Raw genomic sequence first — 22626 nt, forward strand, 5'->3', positions numbered from 1 at the left:
CAAGCCCCGCCTCTCCCAGCCTGCGGTAGGGGCTGGACCCTCCAGCTGTTGGCCTCTGAGGGGCACCCACCGTGGCTCCAGGCCCCTCATCTGAGGGCACCAGCTCCACAGCAAGGGAAAGACTTTTCACTTAGTGAAATTTGAAGGCGTCTACAGAGGGGCTACTCTGCAGGGGAGCTTCGTCCCCAGCCCAGCACACCACCAGTCCTCCTTTCCTGCCTTTTCCTGTGAGAACAGTTGCCGGAGCTGAGGGAAACTGATTGTTAAGTGAAACTCTCTGATAATTGCCTCTGAAATGCCTGCTGTTCCTGTGATGGACTTGGCCATGAGCAGCCCTGCTCAGCGGTCCCACCATGGTTCCCTCCAACGCCTTGGCCACTATGGGGACATCTCGGGCCAGGCCAGCCAACACCAGCAGCTCTGCCGCAGGGTCAGTGTCACCCTCATGGGCCACCCTAACCCTCCACGATGTGACGAGGAAAAGCGGCTGAGAGAGGTTAAGCCACCCACCCGGGGTCACACAGCTGGCTGGCAGAGCCAGACTCCTGCCTAGGGCTCCACCCAGGTTCAGAGATACGCTGACCTTAAGTTCGTGGATGTTCACTGTGCACCTACGCAAGGGGCCAGGTTATTGTAAAGCTAACAGCTGCCAGAGACAGCCCTCACCAAGCTCAGAGCCCAAGGAAGAAAGCAAGGAGATGTGATGGGGACAGATGGGGGCTTGGCAGGGGTCAGGGAGTGGTTAGGAGGAGGAGAAGGCCTAGGCTAACACCTTAAGGGTGAGGGAACGAACCCGCTGAGCAGTCTAGTGATGAGACACAAAAGCAGAATGTGCAGGGGCCTGGTAGCAGGAGAATCAGAGGCTGCCAGTGGCTGAGGGGCGAGAATAGAGCACATCTCCCCCCAGACAGGCAGTATCTTGGACATGGGACCAAGCCGCGGGCCCACCCACAGGTGGTTCTGTCTTCAACTCTGGGCCTCAGTTTCCTTCCCCATCCTGCCTGCGCGGAGGCCATCATAAGGAGCCAGGAGAAGTAGGGGGGATGCGCTAGGAGGATGAAACTTAGGGTAGGGTGAGGCTGCGAGCACATCTCCCAGACAGCCTTGAGCAGGGCTGTGGGCTCTGTGGAGACGGGAGCCCGAGGCTCTGAGTGCCTGACAGGGGAGGGGAGCCGGGGACTGGGCAAGGGCAAAAGGAGGTGTCCAGGGGAGGTGACAGTCTGATAGGGCTGACTGAGGTGATAGGGAGCACGTCCCAGGCAGAAGGTGGATAACAGAGGAAGACCCAGAGGTGGGCAAGAGCCTTTCGTGCTTGGAGCCAGCAAGAGACACCCCAGGGGACTGGTCCCTCTGGGCAGTTTCTGGGGGTCAGAGCAAGGGGGCTGCCAAGAACCTACTCACCCTCTGAGTGGGTACAGTTCCTATCCCCAATTTACAGACAAGACATTGAGGGCCAGCAGGGGAAGCCACTTATTCAAAAAAGCCAGGATTTGAACCCAGGCCCGGGCTCCAAGGCTCCGGGAGTCCAGGCTCGGATCGCTGCTCGGGGCCCCTCAGGTATGCCAGTGGGCCTCTCTCCTCACCCCCTCAGACCTGGTGGGACCTCCAGCAGCCAGAGCTTGCCCCCTCCACCCCCCTTCTGCTGCCTCCACCCTTCCTCCTGCACCACCGGGCCTGTGTGTTTAGCAGTTTCCACACGTCCAGCGCCCGGGGATGGGCTGATTGATCTGTAACACCGAACAAATAATAATGGCTTGATCGTTACTGAGGATTAAACATAATCCTTTTGCTGTGGCTATTGCAGCTCCGTTATTCATGAGTCAGCGGGCTGACCCGGGCCTTCGAGCCCCTGGGACTTCGAGGAGGCTAGGGGCCAGGGCCCCCCTCCCTGGGTCTCCCTCACCGTGGCCGCTCCGCTAGGGAGCCCTGGTCCTTGGGCCCGTGCATCCCGCAGATGGAGCTGAGCCCTGAGAGGCCGAAGCAGCCGGCGCCCGTGGCCGGCGGGGAGCTGGGTGCGGGAGAGGCTGGCTCCTCGAGGCTGCGGCCCAGCTGGAGACTTCAGCTGGTGTCAGTTTGGTGTTTGCAGCCCCATCAGCCCTGGGACTTTCCTGAGGCAGGAGGCCTGATCTGGTTATCCCCACGCCCCGTCCTCGCCTCATCCCCCATGAAGGGCAGCGGCCTCAGTGGAGCCCCACGTGGGCTTCAGGCCCCCTCTGAGAAAGGCCTGGGGTCCCCAGGAAGGTAGCAGGCCACTGGGGAAGGAAAAGGGGCATGAAGAGATTGCCCAAGGCTCACCCCTCAAGGTGCGGCCCCACGGGCTGCCCCTAGGCTTCTCGCACTCTCATCCAGCCCAGGTGCTCAGCTAGCACAGGAGTGCTCAGTTAACTGCAATAACAAGTGTTGTGTGCGCATATCACATAGCTATGTCCTCTGCAAAAGAACGCTGCAGCCTTGCGAAGCAGGGGCCGCACCCATCCTGGGGGTCGGGGTCAGGGGAGGGGTGTTTGTAGTTTAGGCTGAGAAGAGGCCCCAGGGGGAAGTGCAGGTGGACCCCTCAGGACCTCAAGAAAGCTGCTGAAGGGCTTAGGGGCAAGGGGTGGCCACCAGATTGGATCCACATTTGGAGAATAGATGACAAAGGGCGAGAGAGGACACAGGAGCCTGAGGAAGGACAGTAGGTGATCTGAGTGATAGCACGGGTAAGATGTAGGTGGCAGGGGTCTAGCATGGATGGGTTCATTCCAAGAGGGGACAGGATGCGCTCCAGTGGGCCTGAGGGTCACCCCAGGAAGGTGTCCAGGACCCCAGGAGGGGCCGGGGTTGGAGGCAAGGTATGGGAGGTGTCTGGGAGTATAGAGGCCTGTGGTCCCCGAAGCTGGGTCGGGGGAGTGGGGTGGGCCGCCCCAAGCAGGCACTGCATAACAGGTGGGCAGAGAATAGAACCTACAAAGATCAGGTGGGGTAACAGGAGAGGGAATTGGAGGCCAGGAGGGGCCCAACATTGTGAAGTGAGGGGATTGGACAAGAGAGACTTTCCTACCCTGTCCCCAAGACCCCCAGCCTTACAGTCTTCCCAGCATTCATTGTTCTTGGCCTGAGGAAGAGGGGGAGCTAGGCCCAATGGGAGTGAGGATGGTTCTGGTCAGCCCCTCTAACTGCCTGAGGTGACATCCCGCCCCAGAGAACATAGGCCATACCCCAGAGAACATAGGCCATACCACCCTGTTCCATGCTGGGAGGGAAGAAAACCAGTCTCCCAAATCCCGACCCCCATTTCCCCCTGATGGGCAGCTGCCAGGCTCTGTTAGAACCTCCCCTCTGGGGCCCACATGCCACCCCAGGCCTGGACTGATGGATGGGAGTGTGTGTCCTAAATACCAAGAGGCCAGGGCCTTCTGAGTGAGGGCTGGAGGCCAGAAGGCAGGACCCACTGCTCCACCCATGGGATGGAGTGGGGCAGGGGTGGAAGACCAGAGCCCCTCCCCTGCAAGAGTTGCCCTGTCCCTCACCAGGCATGGTGGGCCCATGGAAGGTGGCTTCAGACCTTGGTCATGGGCTGGGCCAGACTCAGGGCCCCAGCCTGACCCACGCTGTGACCTTGGGAAGGCTGCTTACTGCCTCCATGCCTGGGTCTCCTCATCTGAGGAAGACCTGTCAGGCATGAATGGAGACAGCTACACATGATGTGTCACTGGCCTGGTGGCAGGCTCGGCATGCAGCAAGTGACCAGTTCGTGGTGACAGTTGTCAATATGATTAACAGGACTTCACTACACTCAGCTCTGCGGGAGGCCCCAGAGGGCCATCTTTAGGAGTCCCGAGAGTTCCTGGAGGGACAGGATCCACAGAGGCGCAAAATAAGAATCTCTGGGCAGCCGGGGTTCAGGCCCTGAGGGTGGCAGAGTACCAACACCTCCTCCAGGAAGCTCTCCCCGATGCCCCAAGTTCCCATAGCACTAAGCTTCCTCGAAGCACTTCAGCTCCTCCTGCTCTGGTGGTTCTACCCAGTTTTGTGTCTGTTTCCTCCTCTAGACTGTGAGAGGGCAGGGCTGGCCCGCCACATCTCCGCACATCAGCACGGTCTGGTGCCAGGCATGGCGGTAACAGGGCGTGGGATAGAGGGACTGCTCACACGCAGAGGGGCCGTGATGGAGGAGAGTGCAGGAACCAGCCCCAAGGGATGGCCAGGCTTGTGTGGACAGAGGCTTGGAGAGCCACGCTGGGAAGGGGCTCAGGAAGCTGGGACAGGGACAGTGGTCGTGGGCCTGGGTGTGTGAGATGTGCTGAGGGCACCTCCTGCCAAGCCCTGAGCAGCTGGTGGCAAAGACGCATCAGCAAGGCACGCCTGTCCCTTGGGGCAGTTTGCCCTTGACTAGGGAGGGCCTCTTCCTGGCACTGGCGTGACACTCGTTTGTCCGAGGTAGAGGGGCAACGGGGCTTGACTCCAGGGCCTGGGTCCTACTGCGTCCTGGGGGCCCCCCCGCCATCCTGTGGGCAGGAGATGTGGGGGGCTGAAGTACAGGGAGTCCCATGGAGATGCCACTCAGGTCACTTTGTGCAGGCTTCACCTGTCCTATGTGAACCCTGTGGGTGGGGGAAGGGCCCACACAGCAAGCTGGGAAAGGTCTGGGGCCAAGGAATCCCGGAGGTGGCAGCATGGGGCAAGGGAGTCCCTGAGCCAGCCTGGCTCCAGGGAGCACTAAGGATGGAGAGGGCTGGGGCTGGGCATGGGCCTCCCTCAGCCTCTGACCTCCCTGTGCTCTGTTCCTCAGAGATTGGCCGACGCCGCAGAGAACTTCCAGAAAGCCCACCGCTGGCAGGACAACATCAAGGTAAGAACTGCAGTGCCCGCCCCAGCCCGCATGACCTGCCCACCCCCAGCAAAGGTAGATGTGGATTCGGGGGAGGGGGCGCTGCCCAGACTCACTGGAGGAGCACCGAGGGCTCTGTGGAGGGGAGCCTGGAACCTTAGTCCAGCCTTCAGCAAACATTTGAGGCTCCCCTCAGTGCTGGGACACAGGATGCAGATATGAACCACTCACTTCACCCTAGAGGAGCTGTGGGGTCCCCCAAGGGCAGACAGGCCGCTCTAAAGTGATGCTCCCCAAAGTTGGTGTTGCCTTGGAGGTTAAGGATGTGCCCAGACTCTGGAGAGACCCTAGGGCAAAGAAGGCCCTTGACTCCAGGACCTTTCAGACTGTAATACACTGACCTAGAAGAGTCATTGCCAAAGGGGGACTCTGTCCCCTTCCTGGGACTTCCCTGAACAGCAGCCTGTCTTCCAGGAGGCTGTCCGACTGGGATCAGGGACCATGCTTGTCACAGCCACAGAAGCCTCTCCTTCCACCAAGAGAGCTCAGAAGGAGCCCAGGTGCCAAGGGAGTGGAGGGGTGAGAAGGTGGTAGTAGGTCTCTTCTTGAGGGCAGAAGGGCCCAGAATGTGGGGGAAGGAAGGGAACCCTCATTGACTGCCAGTCTCAAACACAGGTGGCCCTCACAAATGCAGGCAGCTGTGTTTGCTTTGGGGGGGGCTGGACACACCTGCACCCTTTCCATCAGGCCAGCATCTCAGAGGGTCTCAGTAAGCCAGAAGGTAAACTGAGACAGGCTTCCTCCCAGACCCAGGGAACCCCCAATGCCAGGGATGATGGAACCCTCAGGGACCAGGCCAGTTAGCAGGGCTCGTGTGTCCTCCACAGCTGCCCAGGCATCTGAGCCAGGCCTCCTGGGGGTCTCTGTGCTACCCACGGGGAGAGGCGCCAAGGGCTGCCTGCGGGGACCTGGGGCCTAATAAGGTGGGGTAGGCCCTTGCCGCTCCAGCTCTGGGTCTTGCACATCTGGCGGGCCGGTGGATTATTATCCCTACTTAAACTGATAAGAACACTGAGGCACAAGGTGGTTAGACCTACCTGAGGCACCTGCTGGTGGCAGAGATTCACAGCCAGGCTGTCAGGTCCCAGGGGATTCATGCCTATGATCCAGGCCCCCTGAACCTATCTGCTCCTCATCCCTGGTCTCCATCCCGCCGGGCCGTCCTGAGTCCTGCCCTGCCTCGCCCACCCCATGGCATCCTTCCTCTGCTTCCTGGTCAGTGCTGGGTGCTACCCTCAGGGAGCTCAGGTGGGATTGGAGCTAACAGGTGATCGTTTATAGTGGACACATAAATGAGTGGATGACTCCTTGGACAGACCCCGCCTCCCCAGGAGCTCAAGACTCGCCCTTCTCTCTCCCTCCCTTTCCAACACCACCACCCATCCCCGGGTCCCCGTGCCTCCTCAGCCCCTTGATCAGAAACAGCATGGTGGCGGTGCTCCCACCCACCACTCAGATCACACTGCCACCAATAAAACAGCACCCGCCCGGGCGAATCCTCTTCAAGGTCCAGCCCTGATCTGGCTGTTCCTGCCCCCCTTGGCCACCTCATTCCTCGCCCACCTCCCTGTGCCCCAGCCATGCTGAACACCTCACTCCAGGCCCATTCCTGATCTCTGCCTGAATGCCTTCTGTTCCTCCCAGCGGCCTGGCTTGTCTGTGCCTTCCCAGTGAGGCTACCCCCATGGCCCAGTCCATCAGCCCCTCCAGCTTCTGGCCATCCAGGACCCCACCACCCCCCCCCCACGCCTCCCCTACTCCGGCCCTTCCTTTGTTCCTGACATATCTGCGTCCTCCCTCCCTACCCAGGACCATGTGCAGAGCAGACATGGGACAGTGAGTGAAGGAACAGGGAACAAGGGAATGAAAAGACCCACCCTCAGCCTGGTTTTCTCTCCCTCCCAGTCCAGGCCCCAGACAAGAAGACAAAGAGGCCGCCTTAGCCCCAAACCTATTTTCTTTTCCTGACTCGGCAGAAAACCCAAAATTTACAAGGATCATCCAGCCAGACTCCTGACCCCTGATTTTCAGCTACTCCCTAAGGCAGGAACAGCTTACCCCAGGCCAGAATGGGCACCATGGAGGCCTGCCAGGAAGGGGGACCAAGGTCTCAGGGGCATCCGGGGATGCTGAGACGGGTGATGCTGGAGACAATGTGCTCCCTGCACACCGAGTCCCCACGGGGCCCTGCAAGGGTTTGCCCCTCTCTGGGCTCCAGTTTCCCCATCTGGCAAAGGACTCTGGTGTTGGATGCTGCCTGCTGGCCCGGGCCTGGTGTGCGAAAGGGCCACTGCACACGTCAGGGCATAGAGATGCCAAGGTGGTGACAGTGTAGGGGCGTCTCCGGCCCTGCGCGCTCCTGTCCTGAGATGAGGCAGGAGCGGGCTCTGGCTGGCCCTCTCCCCTTGACACGACCTGGGATGCCCCCAGCTGTGGAAGTGACCACCGGGCCTCCCCCTCAGTCTGTCCAGCTGTGCATCTGTCTGTATCTCGGGCAGGGCGGAGCTAGAATCACCCCCTCCTTCCCAGCTGTAGGGTCAGGGCCCCGCTCTTCCCCAGAAGCCCTGCAGTCACCCTGCTGCCTGGCTGAAAGGCATCAGCGCTGACGGCGGGCCCATTAGCTGGCTCGCCAGACCGCCCTGAGTCGGGGGGGGGGGGAGTGGGGGGGAGGGGCGCTGGCAGCAGCTGCAGGTGGGGACTGTGCATGCCAGGGGGATACGGGGCCTCGAGGCTGGGAAAGGGATGGCGTCTTTGTCGCTTGCAGGCACACCACCCACTCCTGAGACCGTGTCCTTCCCAGTGACCTTCAGGAGGTACAGATAAGAGCGTGTTCCTCCATGGGGCGCTCTGGAGAGCAGCCACGCCAATGTCAAACTCAGGCCCTTTACGCAAGCCGGGCCTTGGCCCAGGAGTGCCCTGCCCTCCTCCTTCAAAAGGGCAACGCCTCTCCCTCTCCAGTTACCTCGCTAGGGCTCCTCTTGCTGAGTCCCAAGCCCGGGATTGGCCCCCACGGCCCCCAGCATCCATCTCGGGAGCCCCCAACACCTACAGTTCCCAGTGCAGCCTGCCCCAGGCCAGTATCCCAGTGGACTCATCTGTCTGCACCACTCAAGACTCCTCTAGGCCAGAAGCAGTCGGACCTGCTTCAGTGTTGTCCACCATCTGTCCATGTGCCCAGCCGAGTGCCCTGTGGACAGGTTGGCCGAGAGCAGCTGGGCCTCGGTCTTCTTACCTCTGAGATGGGGAGAATGGCACCCGGCAGTTCTGGGCACAGAGGAGATGCTTGGCACATGGAATCCACTGTGTGATCAGTAGGGTATGGTCCTCCCTATGTCAGCGGCACACAGTGGGTCTACATGCAGACCTCTGAGGAGTGGACAGTGGTATAGTACATCCACACACACCACCGACGCCAGCCCAGGCACTTGGGGGATCCTGGGGTCGACAGGCTCAGAGATGGCACGAGAGAGAGAAAGAGGTCTGGGCATGAAGGCCCCCTGTTCCCCCGCAGGGAACCCCAACCTGGCCACAGCCCTTGGACCCCAGGGAAACCATGGCCCCTGTGAGAGGCAGCACGTCGCCTGACCCCGCAGACAGGCAGCAGGTGCTCTGGTGCCCATAACACTTAGGGGAGATGAAGATGGCCCGCCTGCTGGACACCGTGCCTGGCCCAGCACCACACTGTGCCGGCATTATCTGCTGTCTGAACCACCACCAGGGAGGAGCTGGGCCAGGGCATGGGTGGAAGAGGTAGAAGAAGCCATTGGCCCCAGGGCCTCAGTGCCAACACCTGGCCCTGCAGGGGACAAAGTGCTGCCCTGGGAGTCTAAGGGAGGAAGCAGTCCTACCCTGGGGAGTCTGAAGCGGGAGACACAGCCCTACCCTGGGGGGTCTGATGGGAGAGGTAGCTCTGTCCGGGAACCTACAAGGAAGACTGTGAAGGCTGGACCAGGCCAGAGGAGCCGGCTGGACGGGACAGGTGGCCTCCCCGGCCTAAGGTCTGCCCCAGCCATCAGGCCTGCTGCCTGCCTCTCTGCCAAGCCAGCGACAGACGGCTCTCTCAGAAAACAGTCCTTTTGGCTGAGCTGAGCTGGCCGTGGGCCAGGGCAGGAAGGCCAGTCATCCTCACTGTACCCCATAGAACCAGACATAGGCACCAACTGCTATTCCCCATGCTTACCCCATGCTCACCTCCTCGCCCTGTTTCCCACCTGCCGGCACCCCTCGTGTTCTCTCTTGGGCTCAGCTCCAGCTAAGAAGAGGGTATGTGTCGTCTGTACAAAGGCCATGTGGGCCCCCCAGCCCCACCCTTCATGTGTCATCCGTCATACAGAAATCCACAAGGGGAAGAAATGTGAGTTCAGGATGATTCCCCCCACCCCCTGCCAAGTTTGAGCAAAATGGCCCCTAAAATAGCAGAAGGGGGCGTTGGGTGTGGACCCCAGACATTAACAATGCCCATTTCTCCCCAACCAGAGGGTTTCCTCCACCCTCCGGCCCCTCCCAGGACCAGAGTTGCAAACATAAGGGTCCCCACAGGTAGGGCTGGCCCCAGCGCCTGGAGAGACCCAGCTCCCTGCCTCTGTAGGGCATCTTCATCCCACCTTTGTAAGTGGGAAATCAAGACCCTGAAGGAAAGCCTCACCGAGGCTACAGGATTTAACAGGCACCCTTGCCTCCTTGATGAGATGGGGGTGACCCCCAGGAGTAGTCCTGGGGCCACTGGGGACTTCGGAGGCTTCAGGCTCAGTCTTCACTCACCATTCGGGATCCCAGAGCACACATGTTCAGGTCAGGATTTGAGGCTAAGACCCTTTGCCAAGGCCCCTGCGTGTAATCACTAGGCACCACGTCCTTGTGGTCTAACCACGGCAGGACAGTAATGGTGGACACGGGGCACTGGGCAGACCAAAGCAGACACAGAGGCCTTTCCAGGGATCCCCCCCACTCCAACCCTGATGGCCCCATTCTGTCACACCCCCAGCTCCACACCGCATCAAGCATAGAGACCACAGCTGTGTTTACAACGTATTTTCACACATGTGACCTTGCCCGCCACCATCCCATGCTAATCCTCTCTCTACCAAGGAAGGGGCCTGGCCTGGCCCTTTCAAGGTAGGAGAGGTAGGGACAAGGACCCTGGGGGACAAGGACTGCATACAGATTCCTGAGCCTCACCCATTGTCTGCAGGGCACTGGAATCCTCTTCTATGACACATTTCCCCTGTGTCACTGATGCCACCAGCATCTGATCCTCTGCTGAGACCATGAAACTGCAGGACAAAAAGACAAAGGGAGCCATTGGGGCAGCTGCCCAGGGGTGGCCCGAGTGCAGGCAGGACCCAGCCCGGCCTGTGAGAGGGGCGTGTGTCTCCTGGGGGCCCCAGAGTTACCGACCCCCACCCATGCCCTTTCCTGTCCTTGCGGGAGGTTTGCCTAAAAAGTTGGCGAGTGAAGCCCCATGTTCTAATCTGCAGTCCTCCCACCACGCCCGCCTGTTTTCATTACGGAGGGAAAGAGCATCAGAGCCGTGTTTATAACCCCCTTTTAGATAACAAATCACATTTTCTTTTTGCCAGCGAGTGTGTTGAATTGATATTTTTTCCCCTCGGTTTAATGGGTTTGTGTGTTCAGGAATGATCTTCATCAACCGAAACTCCTTATTGTGTTTGATATAATGTCAGCTTTCATTATGTGCTTCGGTCGGAGCCAGGCGCAAGGGAAGGCCAAGCACCCTGAAGCCTGGGCCCCGGCCCCCGGCCCCCACCCTGCACCCACCTGCGCTCCAGTCCTCCTGCCGGGTGGGTGGTGCGGCAAAGGTTGGAGATGCAATGGGAAGGCGGGTTGGAGCGTGGGTGCGAAGCCTCTCTTACCCCTGCCGTGTCCTCATCTGTATGAGGGGGAGGGTCGCAGGGCTCCCGGAGGAGCCCCGTAAACCCAGCATGTGTGAAGCGCGGGACGCAGCAGATGCCTCTGGTGACCGAAGCAATCAAGTCGCTTCCGGTCTTCCATCCATCCAGCTGCTGTGGTCTTGCCCAAGCCTGGTGCCAGGCATGGAGTCGATGTTGCAGAAATGCTCGGACTGTGTTTACGGGTCCAGCCAGTGGCCTCTACCCCCCAGACCTCTGGTGGGAGACAACTCACAACTGTCCCCACAATAAGCCCCCATACTGACCACCTTAAACTACGGCCTCAGGCCCAGCACCCGGGCAGTCCCCGAGGCCAAGCCCCCTCCCTGAAGCCTGAGGAGCCGGAGCTGAGAGGGAGCAGTGCGGCCCTGAGGTCACACAGCAAAGGGGTGGCCAAGGTGACTTCTGCCCCCCAGAGAGTAAGTGCTGGCTCTGTGCTTGCTGGGAGCACACTTGGTCAGCACCCCCATTTTCGACCACAAAGAAACAGGCTGCCAGGGCCACGCACCAGGTGTTTGCGGTACAAGACAGCACCGAGGAGCGCTAGAGGAGGGTGACTCGGACGGTGGCCTTCTCCTGTGTCCTGACCCTAGAGCCCATAGGGGCAGGAGAGGGGCCAGTGGCACTTGAGGGCACCAGATTCACCTTCTGGCGGCCTCTGTCAGCCATGCTCAGTTCTGATTAAAGATCATTAAACATGAAATTAGCCCGTTTGTGTTACGGGTCCCCGGGGTGGCCGGTGATTATGATGCGCAGATGGCCAAGAACCCAGGCTTCGGGCAGGCGAGCGAGGCCGGGACGGGCGGGGTGCGCACCAGCGGGCCGGGGAGGCAGGCGCGGGGGCCGGGCTTTGTTTTCTCCCACTCCTGTTGTGTAAACCCCCTTGCATTTCACAACAAATCACAGATAATTAATAAGTACATGCCCGTAATGAGCAGGCTTTTTAATAGAAGAAATTGGAAGATGCGGTGTCGAGTCATTATTTCACTCTGGCCCAGACTCGGCTCTGTTTTCCCATCTTCCTCACTCCCCCGGTACTGCCTCAGCCAGAGTCTCCGCACACAGGCTGGCTCTGACCCCGCCTCTCAGCGGTCCTGGAGTCAGGGAGCCCCAGGGAGGCCCCACCCAACCTGGGGCACCACATGCCCCTGGAGCCTGTGAGGGCCCCTGAGGGGGTGTCTGTCTGGGGCGGGGGCGGGCATGCCCGGCCTAATTCAGCCAGCCCTCCCCAAGCTGCTCTGGATCCGGGTGGCAGCCTCAGGGCGGGGGCCCCGGCTGCACCTCAAGCAGCCTCGTGAGGAGCTGTGAGGGTCAAGGCCTCTCTCTCCCCCCAGGAGGAAGATATCCTGTACTACGATGCCAAGGCCGACGCTGAGCTGGTGAGTGCCGTACCCCTGTTGGGGGAGGAGAGCTGCCAGAGCCCCACACCATCCCTTGGCTAGTAGCCGCAGCTGTAAAATGGGTGTGAGGTCTCAGCGCCCTCCCACATTCTGAGGTCACCCTGCAAAGTAGCGGTGGCGCAGGCCCCGCGCCCGACCCCAGGCAGGTGGTGAGGCGCTTGGATCTCCTCCCGTGGGTCAGTCCAGGTGCCAGCATGGAGGAGGCTGGGCACTGTGGGAGCGGAGGAGAGAGGGAGTAGCGCGGAGGGCTTCCTGGAGGTGGGCAGGCAGGGCCGGGACGTGGCTGTGGTGTGGCTCACGTGGTGCAGGTACCTCCGTGTGCTGAGCCCCCCGCAGCTGGCCCCACCGTCGGGGCTCCCGCCAGCTCGGTCAGGCTTGCCCCCGCTGCAGAGGCAGCCCAGCCGTGTGCCCGTTCCCCAGACGAAGGATGGGGCTTGGGCTCTGCTGGGGTCACTGGCTCGGCAGTGATGGCACAGGGGCTCGCTGGACGGCCCAGACCCTCACTGCTCCCGTCTCAGCGCCCCTGACTGGCTCGTGGGTGTTTGGGCGCCCCATCTCCGGAGGCCTCGCGTGAAAGCCGTATGACCGTTTTGGTAGCAGGGGACCTACAGAGGAGCCAAGAGTGTCCGAGAGGGCAGGGCACACAGAGTGCACAGTGTTTGGTGAACCTGCCAAGGCCCAAGTCCATCTGCCTGCCTTGGAGGCAAATGTAGTTGAACTTGACTATCTCCTCTGTAAACAGAGGTGTCATAACAGCTCAGTCTCTGGGGTCCCACCTGCTCTGGCTGGGGCGGGAGACCCCAAATCCAGGGGTCCTCTCCCGGGCTCATTGGCCGGGGGCATTTCCTGGGGCGAGCGGGAGGTAGACAGTGCCCCTGGAGGTGGGCAGGCAGGAAGGGAACCCTGCAGAGGGTCGGTGGTGCCAGGCCAGCCTGGGTGAGCCTTGAGGAGGGCAGGCGGGCAGGGGGCCGGAGAAGGAGGGGTGGGTGGGCTAAAGCAGGTGTGCTTCCCCCTTGGCTGAGCCTCCGTGGCTCCCAGAGAAGTTGCTAAAATTAAAGCTGGAATCTGAAATTCAAATGAAGAGCGAACCTTTAATTAGACCCTGAATCTAATTCCTTACCCCCCTCAGCAGCAGGCTGTAATTTTAGCAATCAGTGCATTAAATATAAACCAGGAGACTGCAGTTGCCCACCGTACAAAACCCCTGGGCATGGGGGTGGCGCCAAGAGGCTCCTTGGCTGTTCTGGTGCCCGGACCCCTGCCAGGATCCCCTGAACTCCCTGTGCCCAGGACCCCCGCCCCCTGGCTCTAAATCACTGATTCCCTGCAACGCCCCCCCCTCCCCTCAAGGGGGTAGGGACAGCCCCAGGAGGGAGAGGCACCCTGGGTGGGGCTGGGCTAAGGGCAGGCCAAAAGCCTGGCCTTCTATAAAATTTGACATGAACACATTTGCCGACTCCCCTGCTTGTTGTGTTGTTTTGTTTTTTTAATCTTTGCCAGAGGTACAGTTAGAGATCTTTCTAGACCATTTACTTTTAAATTACCAGCCAGAAGGTGGGGGTGGGGGAAAGAGAAGGAAGGAAAAAGTTCGCCAGCTGATAGCTTATCAGAACGGAATCCAAATGTCACATTAGTTGGGAAAGTTGGGAGATTAAATTTTCCAGCGCCCTTCATCTGCTGCTGACATTTCGGGGGCTTTCTTCTCCCGCACCTCCCCCTCCTGCAAGCGGAACGTGAGTGGCTCACGCCTCAGAGGCGGCAGGCTGGGTAGCTGCCTGCCCCAGCTTTACCCAGCATCCTTGAGCTTCTGAGGGTCCTCCTAGGGTGTGCCGAGGTGGGCAGAGAGTCGCACACGTGGTGAGGGGGCGAGGGGGCAAGGGGAGGGCAGCAGATGGCTTGGATTTTGCTGTACAGAATCCACCCTTGACCCCCACACAGGCCCGCCTGCTGCGGCCCCACCCAGGCAGTAATTCATTCCCCAGGCTGGAGGACAGACCCGGAGCACTCCTGGGGTGGGCAGAGCACATCTGGCTGGGTAGGGAGGCACGATCACTCTTTCCCCAGACAAGATGCAGCAGGAGGCAGGAACATAGCGGGTGTGCCCAGGACCCAATGAGCAGTGGGGTCTGCAGAGCCACAAGGGGGTGGAAATGAGCTGAGCCTGGTGTTGACGGTGATCACACGGGTTGAGAGGCAGTGAGGGGGCATGCGGATGGCCCAGCTGCTTACATCCCTTCCTCCCGGGGCACAAGGCCCCCAGCTCTGCCCCTGCCCCGCCTTGGTCTCCATCCCTCCTTTCCTCCCCGTCTGGCTCTTCCCTGCCTTCCTCTTCACTCTCTACCACCATCTTCCCCTCCCCCTTGCACACCTGCACCCATGCCTGCCCACCCCCCCCACCCCACCCCCGCCGCTCGGCTGCGGCATCAGCGCTGTAGCGGCAGACCCGTTCCTGCCAGCCTGTGGTGGTGGGCGGGGGTGCACGGCGCATGCCCAGCCCGCTCGGCCGAGAGATGCTGTAATTGGCACCTGTCAGACGGCTGCAGCTCATTTTAGAAAGTCAACAGGGGCCTTTGCAGTCCCTCTGCTAGCAAGCGCTGAGGACCCTCCCTCTGGAAGTTACGGGGTCTCAATGCTAGCCCCCACCCCAGCCCAGCTCTCCCCCTCCCAAACTCAGCCCCTACAGCCACCTGCTGAGGGGGTGGTGACCCTCCCCCAGAGGGGGCAAGGACCCTCTCGCTGGTGCCAAAGGAACTCCATGCAGGGGATGGGGGGCCCCACAGGGGGGAGCCCAAGGCTCCTGGGAAGGGCTGCCTCGGCCTCCCTGGGATCACACAAGCCCGTCCTTGAAAGCAGAGGTGTGCAGCCTGCTCTTTCTCACTGGGACTCATCTCCTTCATTGATAATTGGTTTCTAAGAATGTGGGGAAGTTTGGTTTGGGTTTTGGAATTTGGGTTTATCAAATGTAGGGATGGTGGGTGGGGTGGCCAGGGGCAGGTGGGAGTCACAGGCCTCCTGGGGGAGGGGTCCATACCCCCTGTCCATCTGTCCCTGTGTCTCTCCATCTCTCCCCGTCTCTGATTCTGAGATGCCCCTATCACCTAGACTCTGGCCCTCTCCTGCCTGCAGAGCTGTCTGACCCCACTCCACCATTTTCCAGCCCTGACATGACTGCGGTGGGGGGGGATCCCTTTCTGCAGGATGACCCTGAGAGTGAGGATGTGGAGAGGGGGTCCAAGGTCAGCACCCTCAGGCTGGACTTCGTTGAGGACTCAAACTTCAAGAACAAAGTCAACTATTCGTACACGGCCGTGCAGATCCCCACGGACATCTACAAAGGCTGTGAGTGTGCAGAGCGATCAGAAACTGCCCTCCGCAGCCAGCACGGGAGCAAGGCCCACGGCCTGGGCACTGCCAGGTCCTGAGTGCTCAGCCAGTGCCGTCTGCCTTCAGCCCCCGCTACCCACGTCCACACGCAGGCGTCAAGTCATTCTCAGGCATGGCCTCACGCTAACGCTCAGACTCTCACCGCTGTGCACGCACAGTCTCCTGCCCCTGTGGACACATGTGCCCCACGTGCCCCCAGAGCAGCTCCTCCCCGCCGTCCCCCATTCCCAGGCCCCGTGTAGGAATGGTTGAGGAGCTACCACATCAGATGAACACAGGGGCTGGGGGAACAGGGAGCAGTCCCTCACTCACGGACGCCAGCCCTGGAGCATCTCCCTCCTTGTCCAGGGACAGGGCAGCTTTGCACAGTGGGGAAACCAAGTCACTACAGCTGGAAGGATTTGAGTCAGACATGAGGAGGAACTTCCTGAAGATCTTGGGAGGTGTAGGGGGAAGAGACCGAGTCAAGCACTACAGAGAGAGCTCTAGCAGCGGGCTTCAGGGCCCTGGGGTCTGGTGGTTTGGGCATAATTCTGTGAGCATGTACAAGGCAACCTCAGACTCCAAGGGGCCCCCTGGGTGGAGGGTCTTAGAACACAGGTCCCAGAGTTTCTGGGTAGTCTCCAGAATGCAGGGAATCCTGCAGGGGCCTCAGGAAGGCCCCCCTCCACCCTTCGGGTCAGCCAGGACTTCTAGGCAGCCTCAGGCAGGGGTGAGGATAGGTGCTGCCCCCACCCCTGTCGTCCCTGCCACAGGCCTCCCTCAGGCCACCTGCCCGAGCAGTCGAGGAGCACTATCACAGGCAGGCACGCTAATTAAAACAGGAGCCATACCGCCCTCCCCAGTCACCCCTCGCTACCCACACAAATTACATTTTATATGTTTTTTATTTACTGTGTCACTTTTAATTAAATCTGTAATCGCCTGCCTGAGGGGGCATGGTCCCCGTTTCCCAGCTCAGCGTGATCTGAGTGTGCACGTGGGTGCGGGTGTGTGCACGTGGGGCTGAGTAGCAGGCCCTCTCCAGGCGGGGAGGCCGGAGTGTTTGCACAAGTGTGTCTCACGGTGAATGCAGGTGTGTGCATGTGGTCATGGGTACCCACAGGGACAGCCCCGCTGAGGCGGGGGTCTGCTCTTGGCTCTTGACCTGAGTCAGAAATGCCCCTGTGCCAGCAGCGAGAGGGGCTTCCAGGACAGTCGGCTCTAAGCCTCTCCTTGGGAGGATGGGGAAACTGAGGCCCAGCGAGGGTTGGGACTCACCAGGCAGACTCTCCCAGGGCAGGCAGTACCGTATGAAACATTTGAGAACCGGCTTTATTTTTTTCGTTAAAGAGAAAAATAGAAATTGTTCGAGTCACTAAGTTTCTAAATTAGGAACGGGACCATAACATACTGTTCAATAGGCACAGCCAATGATAGAAATGTGTTTTTGTTTTCACATTATGGTCAGTTAAGGGGAGCTACAAGGACAGAGAGAAGGGAGTGGGAGCAGAGGGAGAGAGATTAGGCAGCAGACACGATGCAGCAAAGGCCCCACACTGCAGGGCGGAGGGCGAGAGCAGAGGGCCCCGTGCCCAGGGATGTGTCCGCGCCCCCTGGGCGATGGGCAGAACCTTGCGCATTTGTCTCTTTAAATCACAGCTCTTCGCCTGCTTTAAAGGTTTCAGTGTTCAGAGGCCCTCCTCCAAAGAGCCGAGCCTTTGGAAGGCATTCTCTGAGTCTTACTTGGGGTGGATCTGTGATAGGGATCTATCAGGGCTCCGCCTGGGAAGAAAGGCAAGTGGGAAAAACCGGAGGAGAAAAACAGCCCCTGGGGGAGGGGGTTTCGGTACAGAGTCCCAGCAGTAGTAGGTGGCCAGCCCCTGGCGGGTTTCTCTGAGGGTCCTATACGCAGAGACAGATTCGCTGCACGTGAGAGAGCACGTGCGCACACACGTATCGGCCAGATTTAGGGCTGTCCTGAGTTGGGGGATGGGGGTGCTGCCCAAGCCATCCTGAGTCTCTGCCCTGGTTGAGCGATCTGCAGGACCGAGCGCATTCGTCTGAGAGAAGCCTCGCTCTGTGAGTGTGTGTCGGGGTGGGTCCGGCCAGGGGATCACACGTGTGCCGCCACAGAGGTCAGGGGAAAGGGGGGTGGGGGTAACTTGCTCTTGTGAGAGCAAGACCCACTGCTGTCCTCCCATGGGTGCAGCGTGCTGTGGAGGTGTGAGCATGCGTGCCCCCGTGCCCATGGCAGCAGTCGGGCTGCTGGGCAGGTAGGTTCGAGGACGAGGGACTCTTAACACCTGGCTGGAAACACGGAGGTCCAGTGCAGAGACACGTGTCGGAGTACACAGGCTGTATGCGTGTGCGTGCGTGTGTGTGCAAGTGCCTGTGTCGGAGCAGGATCGTGGCACAGCCCCTGCCCCTCCAAGAGCCTCCGCCCCCGCCCCGGCCTGCTCCTGGCCCCAGCTGATTAATCATGGAGCTGAGTGGCTTCCAGCTTATCAGGTACCTTAATAGCTGAATAATTCCTGCCCCATCATTGGGCCCTTAATTGCTTTCTTGTGGCTGCAGCCTGGAGTGCATGCTGAGTGGGTGAGCTCCCAAGGGACCAGCTGCAAGCTCCAGGCAGCATGCTGGATGGGCATCCCAATTTACAACTCCCTGCCACCTGGACAGCCCCTCTCAGGGGCCACAGGCCACGGCTGCCCTGCCTGATCCCGTGGGGCCTGGCCGAAGGGTAGGCTAAGCTGGCTTGGGAGGGGTTGAGGACCTGGAAGTCTTCCTGGAGGAGCTGATGCAGCCCTCAGCTGAGCCCTGAGGAAGGAGAGCCCCGCCAGGCAGAAAGCAGGTGAAGCTCGCTAAGTGCGGGGTACATGCATGGGCGTCGTGGTGAGGTTCAACAGGGGGACAGCCCGGGCACTTTTCACCCCCGCCCCGTCTCCCCCACAGCCACTGTCATCCTTAATGAACTCAACTGGACAGAGGCCCTGGAGAATGTGTTCATCGAGAATCGCAGGCAGGACCCCACGCTGCTGTGGCAGGTCTTCGGAAGTGCCACGGGCGTCACTCGCTACTATCCCGGTGGGTGTCAGCCCATCTCTCCTGTCCACCCAGCACCCACCCTCCTCCGTCACCCAGCCCACTTATCCTGGGGCGTGTGGGGTGGTTGCTCACCCTGTGGGCTGTGGAGTAGCCACTCCTGCCAGGCCAGCCGGCCCTGGCCAGGCCCTTCCCTGCCAGACCCCCCTCCTCGCCTTCTCTCCTCCCGCAGCCACCCCATGGCGAGCCCCCAAGAAAATCGACCTGTACGATGTCCGAAGGAGACCCTGGTGAGTGAGCAAGGAGGAGCTGGGCAGGGACACCCCCTCCATCCCCCTGACCTCTGCCGCCCGTTCCCCTCCCTCCCGATATCCAGGACTCGGAGCAGGGCGCAGCCAGCTCTATCCAATTTTCATTTCACACATCGTTGCCGCTGGAAAATGGATCCCATCACCCAGGCAGGCCTCCCAGCTGCCTCTGCCCCCCGTCCACTGCCTGGCTCTCCACCCCCTCGGGACTGAGGGATTGGGCCAGTGGGGGTTCCCGAGGGTGGATATATCCTCTGTCAGGTCGCCAGCCCCCGCACCCCCCATCTGAGCCCTGAACACCCCACCCTCTGCTCTGCCTCTCCTGCGGTACCCCGTGACCTCCTCCCTCCCTGTTCCATCCCACACACAGCTAGGACTCAGACCTTGGAGCCTTGTCCCAGGCCAGGGGACATTGCAAGCACTGGGGCCCGGGAACATACCTCCTGCCCCCTCTCTGGATCACCTGTTCAGCCCTCCTTGGGCTCGTTCATGTGCTGGGGGACCAGGTCACTCATGTAACGGGCAAGGACGGTTTTAGTTTCATTTTTTTTTTTAAGACTTTATTTATTTGAGAGAGAGAGACAAAGAGAGCACAAGCCGGGGGGGAGGGAGGCAGAGGGAGAGACAAGCTGACTCTGCACTGAGAGGGGACACTGTGACGCGGGGCTTGATCCCAGGACCCCGAGATCATGACCCGAGCCGTAGTCAGACGCTTAACTGACTGAGCCACCCAGGCGCCCCAGGACCATTTTGTTTTTTGGGTTTTTTTAAAGATTTTATTTATTTATTTGAGAGAGAGAATGAGAGAGAGAGAGAGAGCACATGAGAGGGGGGAGGGTCAGAGGGAGAAGCAGACTCCCTGCTGAGCAGGGAGCCTGATGCGGGACTCGATCCCAGGACTCCAGGATCATGACCTGAGCCGAAGGCAGTCGCTTAACCAACTGAGCCACCCAGGCGCCCCAGGACCGTTTTATTAAATGTGGTATCCTCGGTGCCTAGAACGCTGTCTGGCCCATGCGGTGGATGCTCAGTAGAAACACGTTGAATCAGTATGTGGGTGAAGGAAGAAAGGACCCACAAGGTCCTAGTGAGGCTGGCCCTAACTGACACTTCTCCCGGGCAGGTACATCCAGGGGGCCTCGTCGCCCAAGGACATGGTCATCATCGTGGATGTGTGAGTGAGCGATGCCTGCAGGAGGGGTGGGGGTGGGAGAGAATCTGCCGCCTGGGACCCTCATGAGGGAACAGCAGGAGAGCACCTGAGGCCTACCTGGCACCTGCATGACCTTCCCAGGAGCGGCAGCGTGAGCGGCCTGACCCTGAAGCTGATGAAGACGTCTGTCTGTGAGATGCTGGACACGCTCTCGGATGACGATTATGTGAACGTGGCCTCGGTGAGTGCCAAGGTGGTGGGCGGGTGAGGAGTGGGTCACCGCACCCGGTGCCGAGTGCCCCGGCCAGCCTGAGGGGTGGGGGCACTCAGTGACTCACCACCCGCCCTGTCCCTGCAGTTCAACGAAAAGGCGCAGCCCGTGTCCTGCTTCACACACCTGGTGCAAGCCAATGTGCGTAACAAGAAGGTGTTCAAGGAGGCCGTGCAGGGCATGGTGGCCAAGGGCACCACAGGCTACAAGGCCGGCTTTGAGTACGCCTTCGACCAGCTGCAGAACGTGAGCGCCGTGGGTGGATGAGCGGGTGGCTGGGGACAGGCCAAGGCCCGGGCTTGGTGACACCGGGGAAATCAAGACGGATGGCCTTGTTAGCGCCCAACAGGCAGCTCAGGCAGATAGCACCATCTGCTGTGGGGAGGAGGGCCTGAGGGCCGGGCCTTCCGGGGGGAGGGAGACTCACCCTGGACCAGGGAGGGGCTAAGAGCTGCTGACCCCAAACCTACCCCCGACCAGTCCAACATCACCCGTGCCAACTGCAATAAGATGATCATGATGTTCACGGACGGCGGTGAGGACCGCGTGCAGGATGTCTTTGAGAAGTACAACTGGCCCAACCGGACGGTGAGGCTCAGCCCAGGTGGGGGGCCCCCTGACCTGGGCCCAGTACCGGGGAGGGCTGTCCTCTTGTGGCCACAGCAGTAACCTCAAGCCTCAAATAGGTGCGCGTGTTCACTTTCTCCGTGGGGCAACACAACTATGACGTCACGCCCCTGCAGTGGATGGCCTGCGCCAACAAAGGTACCTCGTCCAGCGTCCCCGCCCCAGGGCTGCCAGCCATGCCCTGCTGGCCGTCACGTTGCTTGTCCACCTGTCCATCCATGTGTCCAGCTTTCCAGCTGCCTGTTTACCCACCATCCATCTTCCTGTGCGTGTGACTGTCCATCTCTCTATCTGGCCATGAAACTTGTCCATCTGACTGAGCATCTTTCTGCCCATTTGTCTGTCCGTTGTCCATCCATCTCCTGGCTTATCTGCTCCCGTGTCTGTTTGCTGGTCAAGCTACCACTCCATGCATATGGGCCTGGCCCCTGGGTGAACTCTGAATGTCACCACCATCCCGGCATGAGGGACTTCAGCCTCAGGCTCGTCCCTTCACCCTGCCTCTGCTTCCTTACACCCCTACACTCATGGCCCCTTCCCTAGCATCAGCGCCCTTGACAGGGCAGGGGAAGGGAGCACTAAAGGGACAGGAGCTTGGGAGGAGTGACACCAGAAAGTGAGGGGGCCTGGACACAGCCTGGGGTACGGGAGCCCCTGTGCCATGGGTCCCAAGTACCACCCAGACCCACCTCTGCCTCACCTTCCCTCACAGGTTACTATTTTGAGATCCCTTCCATTGGAGCCATCCGCATTAACACGCAGGTGAGACCCTAGGGCTTCCCCCCTCCTCCCAGCCCCTTACTTCCTGGGCAGTGTGAGCGAAGGGCTGCTGTGGTGTGAGAGCGCCCCCTGGTGGCTGGCTGATATACGGGGAGGCAGAACAGGGAAGATGCAGTGGGCAGGTGGACTTGTGACCCCTGTCACCTTCTCCCCAGGAATATTTGGATGTATTGGGCAGGCCCATGGTGCTGGCGGGCAAGGAAGCCAAGCAGGTGCAATGGACCAACGTGTATGAGGATGCTCTGGTAAGGCCTCTGGGCCCCCACAGATGTGCCCACAAGGTCAAGTTCCTTAAGGGCCCCCTTATGGGAGTAAACCAAACAGAGAAGAAAAAAAGGGACCTGTGCCTGAGCCCATTCTCTGGACACTCAGGGTGGGGCACGGCTGGCCACAGGAGATTAACCTGTCCTCCTCCTCTCCCTTCAGGGGCTGGGGTTGGTGGTGACAGGGACCCTCCCTGTTTTCAACCTGACACAGGATGGCCCCGGGGAGAAAAAGGTAAGGTTCCCCACCAGGGAAGGGCTGGGCATGCCTGAGGGGGTCAGGCATGCCCCTGGCAGGCCTGGGTTGGAGGAGGGACAGGCCGGCCTTCAGACTGGACAGAGGCAACTACTTGTGAGCAGCTTAAGGCCTTGGGCATGAGGTTTGGACAGTGGGGCTCCCCCGTGGAATTGAGCCCATTGCAGACCCCATGCCTCTGCTCCCAGAACCAGTTGATCCTGGGTGTGATGGGCATCGATGTGGCTCTGAATGACATCAAGAGGCTGACTCCAAACTACACGGTAAGTGTCCATCTGCCCATCCACCCAGCTCTGCCTCCCACGTGGACGCAAGCCAGGCTCAGCAGAGATGTCTGATGGGGATTATAGCACCTCCAGAGAGACCTGTGAATTCAGTCAG

General features: G+C 60.3%; 1 protein-coding gene across 7 annotated transcripts in view; it reads left to right on the forward strand.

The window, feature by feature from the left end:
- CACNA2D2 (calcium voltage-gated channel auxiliary subunit alpha2delta 2) overlaps positions 1-22626 on the forward strand; it is a 141532-nt gene that overhangs the window by 104825 nt on the left and 14081 nt on the right. For all 7 annotated transcript variants that reach the window (XM_078077781.1, XM_078077775.1, XM_078077779.1 and 4 more), the window contains exons 4-17: positions 4772-4831; positions 12114-12158; positions 15377-15518; positions 18498-18629; positions 18820-18877; positions 20019-20069; positions 20190-20289; positions 20407-20565; positions 20800-20907; positions 21006-21084; positions 21659-21708; positions 21882-21971; positions 22153-22224; positions 22434-22508. In XM_078077781.1, the coding sequence (XP_077933907.1) occupies positions 4772-4831; positions 12114-12158; positions 15377-15518; positions 18498-18629; positions 18820-18877; positions 20019-20069; positions 20190-20289; positions 20407-20565; positions 20800-20907; positions 21006-21084; positions 21659-21708; positions 21882-21971; positions 22153-22224; positions 22434-22508 (1221 nt within the window). The remainder of the gene's footprint in view (positions 1-4771; positions 4832-12113; positions 12159-15376; positions 15519-18497; positions 18630-18819; positions 18878-20018; positions 20070-20189; positions 20290-20406; positions 20566-20799; positions 20908-21005; positions 21085-21658; positions 21709-21881; positions 21972-22152; positions 22225-22433; positions 22509-22626) is intronic.

Source organism: Halichoerus grypus, chromosome 1 (genome assembly GCF_964656455.1).
Source record: "Halichoerus grypus chromosome 1, mHalGry1.hap1.1, whole genome shotgun sequence".
NCBI classification, from domain to species: Eukaryota; Metazoa; Chordata; class Mammalia; order Carnivora; family Phocidae; genus Halichoerus; species Halichoerus grypus.